This window comes from Balaenoptera musculus, chromosome 13, assembly GCF_009873245.2.
Source record: "Balaenoptera musculus isolate JJ_BM4_2016_0621 chromosome 13, mBalMus1.pri.v3, whole genome shotgun sequence".
Taxonomy (NCBI): Eukaryota; Metazoa; Chordata; class Mammalia; order Artiodactyla; family Balaenopteridae; genus Balaenoptera; species Balaenoptera musculus.
Genome location: NC_045797.1, coordinates 15,460,085 through 15,479,489, shown reverse-complemented (window position 1 = coordinate 15,479,489; position 19,405 = coordinate 15,460,085). Strand labels below are relative to the sequence as shown.

Sequence of the window (19,405 nt, the reverse complement as noted above, 5' to 3'; positions counted from 1 at the left end):
GGTTATTCGTTCTAATAGGTGTTTCTTGTGGATTACTTAGGATTTTCTATCCACAAGATGATGAAAAAAGAGATGGTTTACTTCCTCCTTTCCAATGTGAATGCCTTTTATTTCTTTTCCTTGTCTAATTCCCCTGGCTAGAACCTTCAGCACAATGTGGAAGAGAAGCAGTGAGAGCAGACATCCGTGTCTTGTACCTCATCTTAGGGGGAAAGCATTCAGTCTTTCATCATTAAATATGATGTCAACTATGGGTTTTTCATAGCAACTTTTTTAACAGGTTGTTAAAGTCCCCTTCCATTCCTAGTCTGATGAGTGTTTTTATCGTGAAAGAGTTCCATTTTGTCAAATGCTTTTCTGCATCCATTGAGATGATTGTGTGATTCTTGTCTTTTATTCCATTAATATGGGATATTACATTAGTTGAGTTTCAGATGTTGTAGTAAGCTAAATAACGGTTCCCCAAAATATATCCAGATCCCAATCCTTAAAACCTGTGAATGCTATCGTATATGGCAAAGAAGGGGGGTAGGTGTTTTGCAGATGTAAGTAAGCTAAGGATCGTGAGATCAGATTACACTGGATCACTCACTGCTATTCCAGAAGTGCTTCTCTCCAATCCCCGCATTTTACTGGTAAGAAAAAAAAAAACTAAGCGGGGTGACTTGTTCAAGTTTATGAAGCTAGTGGAAGAATTGAAAGAAACCTAGACCAGCAAATACACACTTCTGCACACTACCCAGCCTCCGGCATTTCTGTCCTTAATTCTGGAGGCTGCAAAGGTATGTTAAAATCGCTCAAGAAGATAAGAGAATTTATTTCAAAAATCCCACAAAAGGAAATAATTTTCCCAGTGTATTTCCATGTATACTACTCATGGTTAATAATAGCTGATGTATCAGCCCCCAACCTTATACTTAGGAGGCTCACAGTCAGGTAGGAGAGAGAAAACAGACAAATTTTAAGGGAAGTTAAAAAACAGAAAGGTGCCAGTAAGAAGTTGGGATTAAGTGCTGAGTTCAGAAGAGGGAGAAATGCCTTCCTGCCTGGGGAGTGTATCAGGAGCCCCCCCCCCCCCGTGGAGGGAGAGCTAGTGTCACAGGCACCAGCAAAGTTTCAGCCACGACGGATACTCTGACATCATCAAAAAGTCAAAGAAGGGCTTCCCTGGTGGCGCAGTGGTTGAGGGTCTGTCTGCCAATGCAGGGGACACAGGTTCGAGCCCTGGTCTGGGAAGATCCCACATGCCGCGGAGCAACTAGGCCCGTGAGCCCCAACTACTGAGCCTGCGCGTCTGGAGCCTGTACTCCGCAACAAGAGAGGCCGCGACAGTGAGGGGCCCGCGCACCGCGATGAAGAGTGGCCCCCGCTCGCCGCGACTGGAGAAGGCCCTCGCACAGAAACGAAGACCCAACACACCCAAAAATAAATAAATAAATAAATAAATAAACTATATAAAGCAAAAAAGTTATAAAAAAAAAAAAAAAAAAAGTCAAAGAAGGTGTCACCCCTCTCACCGCATAGCAGGGCCCACCTCGACACCCCCTCCTCGGGAGAAGCAGCAGAGCCCTGGGTCTAATCAGAGGTAGCCTGCAACTCACCGGCTCCAAAGGCAAAGAAAAAGCCTTTGTCAGGGAACTCCTCCAAAAGGGCCTTCACCCGCTTCCCCATTCTCTCGTTCCGCTTGTAGACAAGCTCCCGGCGGAAGTAGCTGTCGATCTCCTGAGCAGTGACGCACTCCTGAGGTGGTAGCGTGGCATTAATAAAATTGGGAACCTCCACCAAAATAAAGAGAAAAAAATTAAGGGCAACAGAGTTATGAACAAAGCTGTTTAATTTGAGCATCAAATCACCCGGCCCAGAGAGTTAAGACGCTGTCAAGAAAAAGGTAAAAAGTGACACACCATTCTGGGAGCCTCCTGCCGGCTATTTTTCCAGACAGTAATATCATTCTCTGTAACCCAAGTGAAAAAATATTAAATGAAGTGCCCTGAAAGAACTCTTCGGCTATGTCAAACAGTATTTCTGTTCCATTTAAATGATTCTATTTGGGGATTTCCCTGGCGGTCCAGTGGTTAGGACTCCTGGCTTCCACTGCAGGGGGCACAGGTTCGATCCCTGGTTGGGGAACTAAGATCCTGAAAGCCACACAGGCAGCCAAAAAAAAAAAAAGAAAAAAAAAGATTCTGTTTGATGCCACGTGTTTCTATAAGGAAACCATTTCTGTGCATAGCACATCACAGTTGTGCTTTTTTTTTAATTGAAGTATAGTTGATTTACAACATTGTGTTAGTTTCAGGTGTACAGCAAAGTGATTCAGCTGTACATACAGTTTTTTCCAATTCTTTTCCAATATAGGTTCTTACAAGATCTTGAATACAGTTCCTTGTGCTATACAGTAATTCATTGTTGTTTCTCTAATTATGTTTAGTAGTTTGTATCTGTTAATCCCAAACTCCTAATTTATCCCTCCCTTCCCTCTTTTCCCTTTGGTAAGCATAAGTTTGTTTTCTATGTCTCTGAGTTTGTTTCTGTTTTGTAAATAAGTTCATTGGTATTATTTTTTTAGATTTCACATATAAATGATATCATACATTCATCCTTCTCTGTCTGGCTTACTTCACTTAGTATGATAATCTCTAGGTCCAGCCATGTTGCTGCAAATGGTATTATTTCATTCTTTTTTATGGCCAAGTAATATTCCATTGTGTGTATATATATATATATATATATATACCACATCTTCTTTATCCATTCATCTGTCAGTGGACACTTGGGATGCTTCCACAGCACATCCATAGTTTTAACTTGTTTGATTCACACATGATTTTTTCATAAAAATAATTTTACACAATTACATACTTTAGAATCAACCATTATGATTCAATTACCAAATACATCGAACTTCTATAGACATTCAACTGTTTTATAAATTCCTTATCTTTACATTTTCATTATTTCTCCAATTCCCATTTCTCCCTCTCGCTCTCTCCACTGTTCTTTGCCCTACTGGTGAATATTTCACCTGATTCCAGTGCACATCTTAGCCAGTTTCAGTATTTTGGCTAACAGCAGGGTGCTAATGCACCAAAACTGTGACAATCAGGGGTGGTTTTTGCAACACAGTAGCTGTAGGCGAAGCTGACACGTTGCATTGGTTCTCTCCCCAGCCCCAAACCTCGGCCTCCCCCCACCGCTCCCTCTCCTGCTCCCTGGCATTTAACAAGGTTAACCATTACCCTAGTCAAATACAGAGTAGGATATGTACCCGCCTCCTTCTCCTACGTCCAGTACCCTCCAAAAGACCTTTTGAAAATCTTCACACTCTGTAATGTAGACATCAATTTCCATTTTCTGGATAACCAGCTCTCCTTCTGTTATTTCCTTGAAATGATATTCTTTCATTTTCAAGTCAAGAGCCTTCATCTTCTCCTTTGTCATCTTTTTTTTTGATCATGTCATTTATGTAAGATCCTTCCCTCCGTTTCCCAAAATCTCTTCTCTTCCGCACAGCAGTGCCTTTCCACCAGCAGCCTCTCCACGCAGGCAGCCCCAAATGTGCAAGGTGACCTCCCTCTGCCGTCCTGCTCCACTTTCTAAATGCCAGACATGCCCTACGACCTGCACCACTCGGCCACGCGCCTGGCCCTCATTCCACAATGGCAGGCACATTCCCCATACCCCCCACCACCCGCAGGGGCCCCGTGAACAGGACAGGCGTGGAGGAGCCACAGGAGAGGAACGCATAAGACAGCTGTCCCCAAACAGCTCTGTCAGCCGTGCCATCTGCCCATATAACTAACTCCCAAGCACCTCCCAACCCATGTTAACTTTTATCTGCCGCGTCAAATTTTAATTTCCCAACTGACCTTCACCCTTCTCCCCACTTCCCCCACCCAGGGTGTACGTAAGAATGATCACCACCATAAACTCTGCTATGCCGTTTTTAGTGTATTTCTTCTTTTCCACTTCCTCTTGCTTGCTCTGCCTTGGTTTTACTTCCTCCCTCTCTAGACTTTCTGGAAAGTTCCTTTTATCTTTTGATATTTGCAGGGTGAGTCCCTCTCCCTGGGACATTCCTTTTTCACCTCTTATACTCACTCACATGTCCTATGACAGGGTCCCCGGACCTACCAGACCTGGACAGCATCCCTCACACCCACCAGCTCCCTCCTCTCTCTTTGCCAGTGTCCTGAGGGTGGGCAAGACAACACGCTCCCCCATCTCAGAAGCTCAGCTGGACTCGCCACTTCCACGTGATCTTAGTGGGGAAGGGAAGGAAGCCAGGGTTTGTCCCACGGGAAGCTTGTTGATCGAAGCATAACAAATATCCATCCTACCTCCCTCCTGTAGGGAGACTGACATCCTCTGAGCCCTGGCCGGCCACTTTCTTCCCCTAGGTGGCCCCCAGGTAAGGCCTGTCCTGTCTACACCGACTGCGCCAGTTCGGCCACACTCACTGCAGTACTGCAGGATGGAATCCATGTCCGGAAATGCTGGCAGCCTCCCCAGCTTCTTATGTGCCCCCCCGTAAGAATACCATGAACACTTCCCATTGCATCGTGCTCACATGTTTCTGGAAGTCACCGGAAGCTGCAGCCAAAGCTCTGCTCCATCATTTCTCAGAAGTTACCTAAGTCAGCAAGGAGGCTTTCAGACTCAGACCCCTTCTCCTCTCTGAAGGCTGGTTCATGCTGCCTGCTGCCTAAGCCATGGGGCCTGCCGCCAAGTCCCTTGAAGCTTCATCCTTTGACTTCATCTGGGAATTAACTCTCATCAATGCCCCTCTCAGTTCTTTTTTTGTTTTTTTTAATGAATTTATTTATTTATTTATTTATTTATGGCTGCATTGGGTCTTCGTTGCTGCACGCAGGCTTTCTCTAGTTGCAGCAAGCAGGGGCTACTCTTCGTTGCGGTGCACGAGCTTCTCATTGTGGTGGCTTCTCTTGTTGTGGAACACGGGCTCTAGGCGCGAGGGCTTCAGTAGCGTGGCGTGTGGGCTCAGTAGTTGTGGCGCATGGGCTTAGTTGCTCCACAGCATGTGGGATCTTCCCGGACCAGGGCTCGAACCTGTGTCCCCTCCATTGGCAGGAGGATTCTTAACCACTGAGCCACCAGGGAAGTCCCCCTCTCAGTTCTTAAGTTTCTTAAAGAATGCTTTTGTTAGCTGCAGCATCCCACTCCACACCTACATCTGCCCAATTGTATTTTTAGAGCCCTTCATGACCTCGATCCTCTGTACACAGGATGTCCTAGTGTCGGCAGGTAATGTCCTTATTCTTGCACTTAAATGCACCCTGAGCTGAGCAGGGGATAAGGACTCTCACCTGGGAGCTGTCATGGCTGAAGATGATGGAGCTGAGGTCCCCGCAGTTATAGTGTTTGATGAGGTCCTCTGTTGTGTAGGGGATCTGAAGGCTGCCCGCTCGCAGGCTCTCCTGCTGCAGGAGGGTCTGGTTTAAGGCAAAGATGACCTGAGTGGAGAAAATATAGGTCTCTTTTAAGTCCACTGGCACAGCAATCATTAGCTGCCGTCTTATTTCTTTTGTCCATGGTTGGCAATAGCCTCACCTGTGTTCGTTATATAAGGACATGGACCTGCTGCTAAAAAAGGGAATGCAAGTCCCTGGACCGTGACCAAAGAAAAGGAGGACAGTCCTGCCCAAGTCAGCCCCCATCAGATGACACCTGGGGAAGTGCCTTAAGAGGGACACCGACAACCTGGAACTCTCCCATGACAGTGATCAAGAGGTGAGGGTCCCAAAGAGCTGGCTGTGAGGACCTGGGGAGGTGGGGCAGGGAGGGACACACAGACAGACACACGAACCAACAGGTTTCAGTTACATCAAGGACTGGACAGGACTGTACACAGTACACACAGGTCTTTTCCAACCATCAGGGTGGCATTTGCCAGCTAATGGATTCATTAGCTCCATGGAATGTTAATGGAAGTTATTGTGGGAAAAAGAGGGGAAATGAAGGCTACACAAAATCAAACAGATTTTTATCTTTAGGAACTTTGCCAAGTCTTGACACACTAGAGTGTGCTCTGCTTCTCCCCGAGGAGGGGAGAGCGTGCTGGGTTTCCCAAGCTGATTTCAGGCACACATCACAAGAGAAGGGTTAACTGGAACATCTTTGGGGACAATCCAGACTCAAGGAATTTTACAAAGCAGTGAATTCCCCTTGGCACTGGAGAGCTAGGTCAGAGGGGGAAAGGCGGGGATTCTGGCACCAGGTGGGAATTGGGACCAGCCACCCTCTACAAGGCTCCTAACAGCACTGTGGCATTTTCCCTCTCATTCGCTCAAGTATGGACACAGACATATCACCTTTGACAGCTGCCCCAGTAGTCAGTGTATAGGATACTGCCTTTGCTGGAATGTTCCCCCTCTCCCTCTGGCTGAAATGCAGACAGGCGGGACCTGTCTGATCATGAGGTCTTCAGCAGGAAATTTTCAATTCTCTGGGGATAACACATTGCAGGTCTCAAGTCATCAAATGACACTATGCAGCCCCAATCCCCTTCTTTCTCCTCCTCATTCTGAGTGGCAAAGAGCGTAGGAGTCTTGTCACCTTGCTTCCCACAGGCCACCGCGCGTGAGCCTGCCTGCCACACACCCCCATTCCACACCCCTTCCTCCCTGGGTTACTCTGTCCCTGTCAAGGCACCTTAACCAAATGCGGAGGGGGGCAGCTCCCTCTTTGTAAAATCCCCTCCTCTCCTCTCTTCTCTCCACATCCCCCCCTCCCTGTCAGAGACACCTCCTCCAGCCTCTCCTGGAGGTCAGCTCCCCAAGGATCTGCAGACCAGCCACTTCTATCTTGGGACAGGACCCTCCAGGCCATGCTGTGTTCCCACCCTCCCCACCCCTCTGCTGGTGATGTGAGTTGACAGAAGCAGACATATCCATGGGCATGTCCGCAAATTTCAGTCTAAGTGAGGAAACTCATGATGAGCCCCTGGGTTCTAAAGCCATACAGTGAGGACCTAGCCACACCACTGGGTATTGCTAAATGGCTTTCAATCAGCTGGAGGAACGAACCTTTGGAGGGGAGGCGAGGGGGTGTTATGGAAGCACCTCTCTTGTTTGCCATGCCCCAGGCTAAGGCTTCACACATTCTGTCTCAGTATAACTCATCCAAACCAAGATCCCAGGGTCTGATCGGCTCACAAACACCTGCTGATGGCTTTTAGTGTTCTAAAGGCATTCAGGATGAGCCCAGGTTACCTGTTGCTAAGAGATCTTCCTCTAAGAGTTTCCATTGATTCTGGAATGTTTTTTATTAAAGTGTTCTTGGTATTTAGAGAAGATTGAGCCACTCATTCCAATAGACTCACCAGTCTGCAAATTGGGGAACACTGTATGGGCCACATTATATGTTAAATAAGAACTTTGTTTATTCAGTCCCCTCTCAACATATTCAAGGGTCACCTGTTGGCAAGAAGCTTACAAAGACTTGCTAGGATGTTTGTCTTTGCTTTTGATGATTAAGCTTTAAATAAGTTTGCATACCAAAACTAAGCCAGTAACATTATTTTCTGAGTGCTGACTATCTACCCTGCTAAATAGTTCGCTTCTGTTCTCATTTAATCCTCTCAACATCCTAAAGTAGTAACTATTGTTAAATCTATTTTAAAGAACAAGAAAATGAGGGGGAAAGAAGTTAAATAATTTGCTTATGGTCACATAGCTTAGTAAACCAAAGTGTCCACACAAAGTGTATGAACCCAAACAGTTCAATACCAGAGCCCGAGATCTTCACCACCATGCTGCACACGAGGTACGCTGCTACCAAGTAGCGTAACTGACTTTTATCATATGGTCTAATTTAAATTATTAGACTTATGCTAAAGACCTAGGAGTCTGAAATTGGGAAGAAGGGAGGGAGGGTTAGAGGAGGGAGAAGAGAGGAAAATGGGGAAGCAGAAAAGGAATCAGAAAGAAAGGCACACTAAAGCTTTTTTTCACCCAGATAAGAGTAGCACTCACACTATATCTAGAAAACAGAAAATTTTATACAAAAGAAGTTTTAAATTGCCCATAATTTCAACACTCGAGTTATAACTGCTTTTAACAACATGTGGGTATATTTTGAGTATATTTTCTTTCATTTTATTCATACCTTTTATACAATTGGTTGTATTATACATAATATTTAGTATCCTTAACTGTGTCACCTTGCTGTACAGCAGTAATTAACACAACACTCTAAATCAACTATACTTCAATTAAAAAAAAAATTAGTATCCTGCACTTTTTGTGTGACAGTGTAAGCATCTCCTCACATGACAGAGTTCTTAGCCTCACATTGCATGTGATAGGCCATCACTTAGCTAAACGTTCTATTGTCAAATAGTTAGGTCTTCATTTTTAAAAAAAACTATCATGAATAACACCATCAAGAGCATCCGGGAGCAGAAAGTTTTTTCTATTTTCAAATTATTTCCTTGGTATTGATGCCTAACCAGTCAAAAGATTTTTACTTTTCTTTTTGCTAAAAACCTTTTTACTTCTGCTTTTTTTTTTTTTTAGTAAAAATTTAACTCTCCGTTAAAACACAAATTCAATAAGCATTAAGTGGTAACACAGACAATCTCCCAAAGCCAATTTTATACAGAAGCCCTGCCTCCAGTACAATCTGTACATCCCAGCTGATGCAGCCCCAGCTGCGTGCCAGGGGAACCGCGCTGCTGCGATTGCACACGCCCACGGTTCCCTCTGCCTGGAAGGCTTCTCCTACCCTCATCCCTATGGCAGACACACACATGTCCTTTGAAATAGCAACAGGAGAATCTCCTCCTCGTGAAGTCTCTGTCATTAACTGCCAGGCACAGTGAGACCATCTCCTCTTTGCCCAGAGCCTCCTGTGACTATTCTATTACACCGCTAATGGCATCGCCCTGTGTAGCCACCCCAAGGGTAGCAATCGTGTCCTCCTCACCTCTGCATCCTTCCCATCTGGCAAACAGGACATGACATACTGTAAGCATTCAATAAATTTTGACTGAACGAATAAGGTTTAGAAATGACTCTGCCAAAAACTGAAGTCTGAGGCAGGATGGACGCTTAATAAAGGAAGTCCAGCAAAATTTCGCCAGCCAAGCCAAATAGGGAGCATCTCCAGAAAAGCCAGACTCACCAAACTTCTCAGAAAAGTAAATGGGGGGTGGAGGCAGGGGAGGAGTATTAGGCCTAATGTGGGGGGAGTAAATCTTACCCCCAGAGACTCACGTTTTCTTTGAGCTTATCCCTCAGCCAGCTTTGGGAGGTCTGCATTTGGGCTTATTCCTTAAATGCTTGTGCCTACCAAGCCTCCATTCTCTTAAACTCCCATATTCTTCTGGTATAAATCAGGATAGGCTAAGCTCTGTCACAATAACAAATTAAACCTGAAATTTCAATGGCTTAGCAAATGTCTGTAGCTTGCTCACACAAAGTCTGAGTGAGGTAGTGGCCCTTTCATCCATCTAGTCCCTTGGGAATCCAGTTTGGTTTATCTCGTGACACTCTTCTCCCATCGGTTTCCATGGGAGGCAATGGAGTCAACATGGCAGGCGACCTACAGTTCCTAAATGCCTCAGCCTGGAATTCCCACAATTCATTGGCTAGAAGTAGTCACGTGGCCTTGCCTAATCCTCAAAGGGGCTGGGAAATGTAGTCTTCCCATTTGCCTAGGAAGAAGTAATGTCCTTGAGACATTAAAATGGTTGACGGGGAGTTTAGTGCATTAAGTTAGTCAAGATATCAGACACGTCCCTATTCAGAATTACACAGAGTCCCTGGTGGAAGAAGAACATCAGAACAGTAACCTGGCCAATGGTGCTCATCCTGAAGGTTCCCTGGCAGCCTGTGGTCCTCAAGCAACAGAAGATCTGGGGACAGCAGAGGCTGGGGATGGGGGTGGGGGGAAGCGCAAGATAGGGAGCAAAAAGCCAGTCGTAATCCTGGGTTGGCCTAGAATTCTGGAAATTGAGTGGTTGGCCAACCAAGCATCATCAAGAATGAGAGAGTGTAATGGATCTGAAAGGTGTCATGAAAGGTCATTCTTGTGTCAACTAATAAAGAACAGAATCACAGCAAGTACAGTGCTAAATATTCCTGAAGTTCATTCATTCTTCTTCCATTCATTAATTCAGCCAATAAATTGTTATTGGTGCCTACTGATCCAAGCACTGAAGATACAGTAATGAACAAGAAAGACAAGATCCTTGCCATCTAAGGTTTTCATTTTACCTGGAAGTGCGGGAGGTGATGTCAAGAAGAAGAGGAGGAGGAGGAGGGGGCTGGTGTATCACAGAAAGACATCACCCTCCCAGAGGCAGTGGCCCAATGTTAAACTTTCACTCTATGATTTCAGGCTTGCTAGGACAGCCCATCCACAAGCAAATCAAAACCCTTCCCAGATTAGCCCTTTGCTGCTTTGCCTTGGCAGGAAGGAGGTCCTTCTTTGTGGCACCCAGCAACTCTGAGGAGGCCATACTACAAATACATGTCTTTTAAGAAAGTGTGAACAGTGAACTGTGCATGTGTCTGAGTTGGTGCTAAGTCTTTCTTTTTTTCCTAAAAAACCACAGAAACGCCCTTTTTAAATCTCTAACACAACTTCGTATACTCACCGAGTCTTTTCTTCTAGAGCTGCTACAACCTTCTAACTATTAACCTTGGAGGCTTTAATCCTGTGCTTATTTATAGCCTAACTACTTCTGAGAGGCCTTAAGCATCTTGCAGATGAAAAGCCAGCACCGGATAAGCCACTGACCACTCTGCCTCAAGTGCCCACCTAAGAGATTTGGCGGAAGGGGCTGGGTTTTCTTGGCTGGAAAGAGCAAGGATCCCAGCCCACAGCGCTCCCCGGAAGATCCTGAGCACCAAACACAGGGCTCGTTATCTGTTCCATGAAACGCATTCAGTGAAAGCCAAAGGAAGGCTCAGAGAAGCACCTAAAGGGACAGTTTGGCCCAGGTGTTCCTAGAAGGCAGCCACCCCAACTCCCCCCTCCGTGGCTGAGCAGGGACCTGGGCAAGCCTCTAGTGCAGTTTATGTCTAACGGAGAAAAGCTCTACTGACACAAACTAGACTCCTGGGAGAAAGACCAAACATGGTTTCCAGAGGAAGAAGTCTCTGAGTGAGGCCCAGGGTTTCCTTGGAGCCTAACACACCCAGTGACTCTGAGCCCTTGTTAGCTACCATCTTCACCACCACACAGCCAAGGAGGTGAGTCTCTGCCTCCTCCAAACAGCAGCCCTTTATCACCTCTGCTGCCCAGACCTCGGCTCAATGTCCACTCCTGGGGCCACCAGAGCTCTGTCCAACCAGGGGCAGGGCCCCGGAGGCACTGCTGGAGGTGCCTTCCTTGCCGCAAACCCCTGGTGCAAAGCAAGGGTGGTCATTTCTGTCTGCCCCTGAGTAGAGGAGGTCACCACCCCAACGTCCCTGCAGGAAGTCTCCACGTCTTGAGGAAGAGGACACAGAGCACATGACGGCTGCACGAAGACAATACACAGCCCCAAACTCACCCCAGCTAAAGCCACTAAGAGCCAGACCCAGCTTCCTCAGAAACCTACAGGGGCCCCTCCAAAGGATTATCAACTGTCAATCGTCCTTATGTAGTTTACTCTCCTTGCTGTGCTTGGCAAATTCTGGGCCAGTCTAACAAATGTGGGGTTCCAGGATGTGACTCACAGAGAAGCAAATTCCTAAGAAACAACTCTGTCTGGCTAAGTTAACCCCAGAGGCATCTTCCAGGAAGTTCATCCTGATGGGCGTTGTCAATGACCTAACCTCCTATGTTGCGGGATCAGTAACAGGTGATCGTAGGTGGGGCACAAGGACTGTTCTGAGACAGCCAGAAAGCCCAGGTGTACTGGACAGCACGTCCAGCCGGGGGCCAGGGGCAGGCAACCGGGAAGGGGAGCCAGGGCAAAGGAGCAGGCACGGGGTCCCAGCCGAGGGTCCCTGGCCGTGCATGCTGCCCCGCACCTCCTCCCCAATCAACTCCCCACTGCCCACTACCCCTTGTATCCAGTCAATTCCTTTCTTTGGAGTTTCTGCTAACATTTTCTCACATGTTGCACTGGTTGTTAAGATAGCTAGGACTATCTTAACAAACTGTGTAATTTAAACAACAGAAACATATTGTCTCACAGTTCTGGAAGCTGGAAGTCCAGAATCAAGGTGTTAGTGGTGTCATGCTCCCTCTGAAGGTGTTAGAGAAGGTTCTGTTCTAGGCCTCTCTCCTAGCTTCTGGTATTTTCTTGGCTTGTGACAGCATAACTCCAATATTTACATGGCGTTTTCCCTTGTGTGTCTCTCTGTGTCTTAATTTACTCTTTTTATAAGGACACAGTCATATTGGATTAGTACCCACCCCAATGATCTCACCTTAACTTGATCATCTGCAAAGACCCTACTTCCAAATAAGGTCTCGGTCACAGGTCCTGGGGATTAGTATTTCAGATTAAGAAATTAAGGACACACACACAAAAAAAGAATTTGAGGACAAAGTCTACTCATAAAGCATATCAATCTCAGCTCTACCCTCTTTTTAATAGTTAATATGGGGCTTCCCTGGTGGTACAGTGGTTAAGAATCCACTTGCCAATGCAGGGGACACGGGTTCGAGCCCTGGTCCGGAGAGATCCCACGTGCCACGGAGCAACTATGCCCATGCGCCACAATTACTGAGCCTGCGCTCTAGAGCCCACGAGCCACAACTACTGAAGCCCACGCGCCTAGAGCCTGTGCTCCGCAACAAGAGAAGCCACCGCAATGAGAAGCCCGCACACCGCAACGAAGAGTAGCCCCCGCTCGCCGCAACTAGAGAAAGCCCACGCGAAGCAACAAAGACCCAATGCAGCCAAAAAAATAACTAAATTAAGTAAATAACTTTTTTAAAAGATAGTTAATATGCATATGGTAAAAATTTCAAACAGTACAAAGAAATGAATCTCCCTCCCATTCCTGTTCCCCAATCACCCTCTCTACAAGTAATCACTGCTGCCAGTGTCTTGAATCTCTTTCCAAGGATAGTCTCTGCATGTAAAAACAGACAGATAGATACACAGACAGACAGACAGATAATAGATAGGTAGGTAGATAGATTGATAGGTAGATAGATAGATAGATAGATAGATAGATAGATAGATAGATAGATAGATAGATGATAGATAGATAGAAAGAAGCAGAGATATCGCCTCCACTTTTTTTGGTTTTGTTTTTGTTTTTGCTCCTTTGGCCTTTAAGCAGTCAAATAAAAACCTTTCCATAAATAAATACTGAAGCTATACATTACAATGTAATGTAAAACAATCAAGGAATAAAAAGCCAAGTCTTGGCAAACAGAGATAACTTCCATTATTTTTGAAGTAAAAGCAGGCTGAGACTTTCTATCCACAAGGTAAAATCAATGACTAAGGCAAATCATAGAAAAGGAAAAGGGAAATTTCTGACAGCAAGAAGGGACAAAATGAAGGTTTCCTACGCCTTTCCAGTGAGAAAGCAGGTTGGATACAGGAAGCCCCTTGGAGGCATCCCAGAGGTGACCCCACTGCCCCTAATCCAAAGGTGTCCTGGGACCTCTGCTCTGGGCTCAGGCTGACTCAGGCAGATCCCAAGGAGAAATCCAGGCAGAAGTCTACAGTTGAAGATTTCATACAATCCTGCAAAGATTCAGGTTCATTTCTCCAAGATCTCAGATGAGCCAAACACCCAGATGGTTTGGTTTTCCCAGAAACCTCCTAAGCCAATTTTTTTCCAAAACACAGATTATAACTCATTATCCATCACATCATCATGGACATAAGTCTTAGCAGGCCTCACGCACCGCTCTGCAGCTTGTTCATCTCTTTTCCTCCGGGCATCAGTCCACACGGTACATCCAGGGCTGCCCCATGCTTCCTAACAGCTGCACATAAACCAGGACAAGCACGTGCACTAGCCCCCTTGGAGGGGCCGCTTCTGTAATGACAGCTCTGCTAGTGTGAAGCACCACCTACATTTCCCCCCCAAGGTGACTCCGACATGCAGGCGGGGCTGGGAGCGATTGATTGAATTCAGTCAGGGTCAGAGCTCTAAGAACCTCAAGAGATGAATACCGACCACGTTCTACACTTTCAAATATGAAATGTCTTCCGAGAGCTGCAGTGAGTTACTGGCTCAGTCCTCCGACCCTGACTGACAGTTCTCCGCACCATAGTTTTCAGAGTCTGACTCATATCCTCACAAGGAAGGATGTGGGCTACAAGGGTGTTGGTGGATGGGGCCAGCATGCTCCTGAAACAGTACCGTTTCTACGGTTTTTCCACAAACATAAGCCGTTCTGTGGACTCAACTAACTAGAAACCTCCATTTAAAACATTATTTCAGAAGAAATCCACATTCTGCCTTCTTCAGTCCGGCTTTGGGAATGCACCAGGAAGCTCCAAGAATTCCTCTCTAACGCCTCCTATATGGTTGCCACCTTGCCAAGCTACTGTGCTGCCATAGCAACAACCAATTCTCTTAAAGGAAAACTGCTGGGTAACAGACACCTTCACACAGGTCCTTGTCACTCTCTGTCAATCTGTTAACAGCGCCTGAGGGCAAAGCAAGATGCATTAGAGAAGAGAGGATGAGAGGTGGAGGTGGTGGAATATTAGAGCTCTGAGCGCCTGGAGGGGACAACAAAGGGATAAGCAGGATGTATTTACAATAATAGTAGTAGCAATAATGATAATAACAGTAGCAGCAAGCCCTCCCCCACCCTGCAGTCAGCCGTTCTCCGGGAGGTGGAACTGCATTCGGGAAGGAAGATGGGGCCCCTGCCCTGAGGCATGGCTGTTGGCAGGGGGACAGGACAAAAGGGCCTGTGATGGCTACAGGTCACAGAGGGCAGTAAAGGATAAACACGAACACTCAGTGGGAGCTCAGGCCCAGGTGAAGACCCCAGAGAGAAACCATCACAGTCACTTCCTCACCCCAGAACTATAGTTTGGTCCTCCACATCAAAAAAAAAAAAAAAAAAAAAGGTGACACCAAGAGCCTCCAAGACCTTAGAGCAAACCAGGCTACTTCCCTTGAAACCTGTAAAGATTTCTGTCCTCAACCATGCAAAATAGCAGCTTTGCCTAAAGCTCTGCCACCAGCCATTCTTGCTATCTTCAGGGTGTCCCCCTTGGGCTCATAGGAAGACTTCTGACCTGTTGGGAAAAACTCATTTATCTCTTGAGGCCACCAGGGGAGGGTCCCAGCAGAATCCAGGGCATCCTAGCTGGGGATACAGTAGATAGGCCTGTGTCTACAGCAGAGGACAAGCAAAGCCCAGTGGCAGCCTCTGCAAGGAGATGGGCTCAGAGTGCTTCTGAATGGGTCCTGCAAAACCTTTGTTGTTCTCCAAGCCTCACCTAGAAAATGCATTGTATTTGGAAGGACTCAGGGCCACAGAAGCCACCAGTGGGGGACTTGCCTCCTTGGAGAGGTTCCCAGTGGTCTCCAGAGTGTGCCAAGCTCTACTTTTTGAACACCTGTTACCCCAAGTCAGGTGCTCTGCTCTACTGTGAGACATTTTTAACTATTAGAAAGTCCTTACTTCTTTTTGAGCTCCCTGTCTCGCCATGACTGCCATGTACTCATTTTTGTATGTATCAATACAGTGTGTGTTTCCACACATGCATAATTTGTTAGCAGCCATCAAAAGAGAAAATGTACATGTCCCACTTCTAGGAATCACTCCTATAGAAATACAAGCACAAGTGTGTAATAAATATGCTAGTGTCGCCAGTGAATTTAAGGTTCTTTCTTCATCGTGAAAGAATTCGAAGACGAAGTGATGGATAAGAATCAGATTTATTTAGAGAGAAATACACTCCACAGACAAAGTGTGCACTATCTCAGAAGGTGAGAGGCCTTGGGAGAAACACACCCCCAAAGACGGAGTGTGGGTCATTGAAAGGCAAGAAGCAAGAGGCCTCGAAATATGGGGTGGTTAGTTTTTATGGGCTGGGTAATTTCATAGGCTAATGAGTGGGAGGATTATTCCAACTATTTGGGGGAAGGGGCGGGGATTTCCAGGAATTGGGCCACGGCCCACTTTTTAGCCTTTAATGCTGGGCCTCAAAACTGTCATGGCGCCTGTGGGTGTGTCATTTAGCATATGCTAATGTATTACAATGAGCATATAATGAGGCTCAAGGTCCACTGGAAGTCAAATCTTCCGCCATCTTGGACCCAGTTGGTTCTCACTAGTTTTCATCATGTCCTATGGCTATGTCATTCTTTTAAAGGTTGTGCCCTGCCCCTTTCCCTCCTGTTTCATTAGGGCACAAGGATGTTCCCTGGGGAACTGTAACAGAGCTCTCCCTGACACTGGGACAGTTCAATCAAAATTGGAATGACCCAAGAGGGAGAAGATATGGAGATATATGTATATGTATAACTGATTCACTTTGTTATAAAGCAGAAACTAACACCCCACTGTAAAGCAATTATACTCCAATAAAGATGTGAAAAAAAAAAAATTTGAATGACCCTTCTTCTTCGTAAAAACACCAAATGGCGTATGACGCCGGTGCTGCGGGAGGGCCCAGAGGCCCCTGGGGGCCCTGGAATGGGAGGCCCCGGTGACTTCCACGGAAGCTTTGGCAGCGGCGTCCGGGGTCAAGGTCACAGCCAGGGTCGGGGCCGCAGAGCACGTGGAGGCAAGGCTGAGGACGAGGAGTGGCTCCCCATCACCAAGCTGGGCCACCTGGTTAAGGACCTGAAAATCAAGTCCCTGGAGGAGAGCTATCTCTTCCCTCTGCCCATCAAGGAATCTGAGATCACTGACTTTTTCCTAGGAATATCTCTCAAGCAGGAGGTTTTCAAGATTATGCCTGTGCAAAAGCAGACCCGTGCTGGCCAGCAGACCATGTTCAAGGCATTTGTCGCCATTGGGGATTACAACGGACATGTCAGTTTGGGTGTCAAGTGCTCTAAGCAGATAGCCACTGCCATCCATGGGGCCATCATTCTGGCCAAGCTCTCCATCATGGCCGTGTGGCGAGGCTACTGGGGGGACAAGATCAGCAAGCCCCATACTGTAACTTGCAAGGTGACTGGCCGCTGTGGCTCTGTGCTGATGTGCCTTATGCCCCAGGGGTACTGGCATCTTCTCAGCCCCTGTGCCCAAGATGCTACTGATGATGGCTGGAATTGACGACTGCTACACCTCTGCCAGGGGCTGCACTGCCACCCTGGGCAACTTTGCCAAGGCCACTTCTGATGCCATTTCCAAGACCTACAGTTATCTCACTCCTGATCTCTGGAAAGAGACAGCGTTCACCAAGTCTCCGTATCAGGAATTCACTGACGATGTTGTAAAGACCCACACACCAGAGTTTCCGTGCAGAGGACCCAGGCTCCAGCTGTAGCCACCACATAGTTTTATATGAGAAAAATAAAGTGAATGAAGCCATAAAAAAAAATTGGAATGACCACATACAGAGGATTCTTGCCCCCAACAGGGCGGGAGATTGGATGTGATGACCTCAGATGGTCATCTACTTATAAGTCCTTGAGTTGCTCCATCTCAGGAAGCGAGGGAAGCAGACGCCCTGGTCTCACTTTCTGTCCTCTCTGCCTCCCTTGTTTCTCCCCCCATCAGCACAGGCCATGAGGCTCCATGGAGCCTTCCATGTCTGTTAATTAATGGCCCTCACCCAGATCACTGTGTCAGGTCAATTTCCACCACTGGGGGAAAAAATCCACAAAACCATCCTCTTATTTCAGACTTTTTTCTCCTGCTAGGTGTTCCAGAAGTGCCAAATCACTGTGCTCCCTCCTCCCCCAACCCTCTACCCAAACCACAGCCCCTGAAGAGACAGCCCTACATAGGATGTGATTCTGCCTGTCCCCTCCCTCCCCAGGCCATGCCAGTTACACCTGGGTGGACATCTGACTCAATGGTATAGCACTGGCTGAGCCATGAGATTTACACCCAAAGAGTACATCTACCCCACAGAATAGACTCAAAAAATCATCCAGAAGCAGAAAATACTCATCTCCAGGCCGAAAAGCAATTGTTTCGTTTCAAATCTCTTAATCTGCATCGGTTGAGATTGTATGAGGGGTAAGAGACAGCAAGAAAGGAAGAACTAGTGGAAATTATTGCAATTATGATAAAACTCCAATTAGCATGAAGTTTCTAACAGTGCAAAGACTTAAAGGGACTTACTTTTCCCCTTCGAAAACACAGCTAGATAGACAGATTTCTGCTTTCACTTTAATGTTTGTCTTTTATTATACTGTCTTTTAGAAAAAAAATTATCAGTCCACCCAAAACCATGTCTTGTCAGCTGAATACTCTTCCCCTTCCCTCCAATGACACATACTCACCCCATCTGCACTGTCTTCTGAAAAGTTGTGTTCACTGGAAGAAGTAACAAGCTTATTACCTGACAGTTTAATTCAGTGTTCAAATGCCACCCTTCCTTCCCCGCTCTCCCCGCCATGTCTCCCTTTCCACTCCCCCCTTGCTTCCCCACATCCCCTCTTCTCTCTCCCTTTCTTTCTGGGCTTGTGGAAAGAATCCATTAAGCTCCCTGTCCAACACGTGCAGCAGACTTCTTTCTCTTTCCCGAGACTTCTTCAGCTGTGGGGAGACCCAGGTCCCAGTTGGGGCATTGTTGCGGGAGCCCACAGGCTGAAGGGGGGGGGGCGGGGGGCCTGGGGTCCGGCAGATGCCTTTTTTGTTGAAGATAAAGGCCCCCCACCCCCGCATCGAGCCCCTCCACTTCCCAGCACTTTCATCGCCCTCCGATCAAAGGGCTGCTCTAAATATGAAAGGCACCACCCATTATGCGGCTCCCGTCAGCCCCACCTCACCACCCCCCAGCCGCCCAGCTCTCAAACAAAGCCCCTGGCATCTGTTCAGGCGCAGTCCTCACCTTCTGGGGCGTTGGGTTGTTGCATTTTCTTTTTTTCTTAGTTCACTTTTGAGAGCCATTCGGTCCCTTGAAGTATAGTTGGGGAGCAGAGGGGAAGATCTCCCGCATCCTCAGAACATTCCGCCCGCATAATTTTTCAAGACACCTTGAGGATTTCTGGTCCTTGCCTCTCCCACCTCACCTGGGTATCCAGGCAGTCAGGACGTCCCCCTCAAGCTCATTTATTTCCCCCTTTCCCAGCCACTCTTAAAAATCGCTTCTCCTTCTTTACCTGAAAGGGGACTATGCCCTTGGAAGAGTCTAGACCGACCCCTCATGGCAAGACGACGGAGAAGGTCCTGCTCCTTTTCTGTCATGTTAATAGACGGTGCCAGACTTCGGAACTAAAGCTTCCACACACTTCTCTGAACGTGAGGTCTGCTTTTCAGGGGGAGAAAGGTGTTTCTCAAAACTTGGACCTGAGTTCTTCTCAGACAAAGGATTCAAGCGTAAGGACCAGAG

At 46.9% G+C, this 19,405-nt stretch overlaps 1 protein-coding gene and 1 pseudogene across 1 annotated transcript in view; one reads left to right on the top strand and one right to left on the bottom strand.

Annotated features, from left to right (window-relative positions):
- Positions 1 to 19,405, bottom strand: part of TRABD2A (TraB domain containing 2A) — a 57,542-nt gene that overhangs the window by 9,557 nt on the left and 28,580 nt on the right. The window contains exons 3-4 of the mRNA XM_036873907.1: positions 5,328 to 5,474; positions 1,602 to 1,776 (exon numbers count right to left, since the gene is read on the bottom strand). Coding sequence (XP_036729802.1) covers positions 1,602 to 1,776; positions 5,328 to 5,474 — 322 coding nt within the window. The remainder of the gene's footprint in view (positions 1 to 1,601; positions 1,777 to 5,327; positions 5,475 to 19,405) is intronic.
- Positions 16,533 to 17,400, top strand: LOC118906396 (annotated as a pseudogene).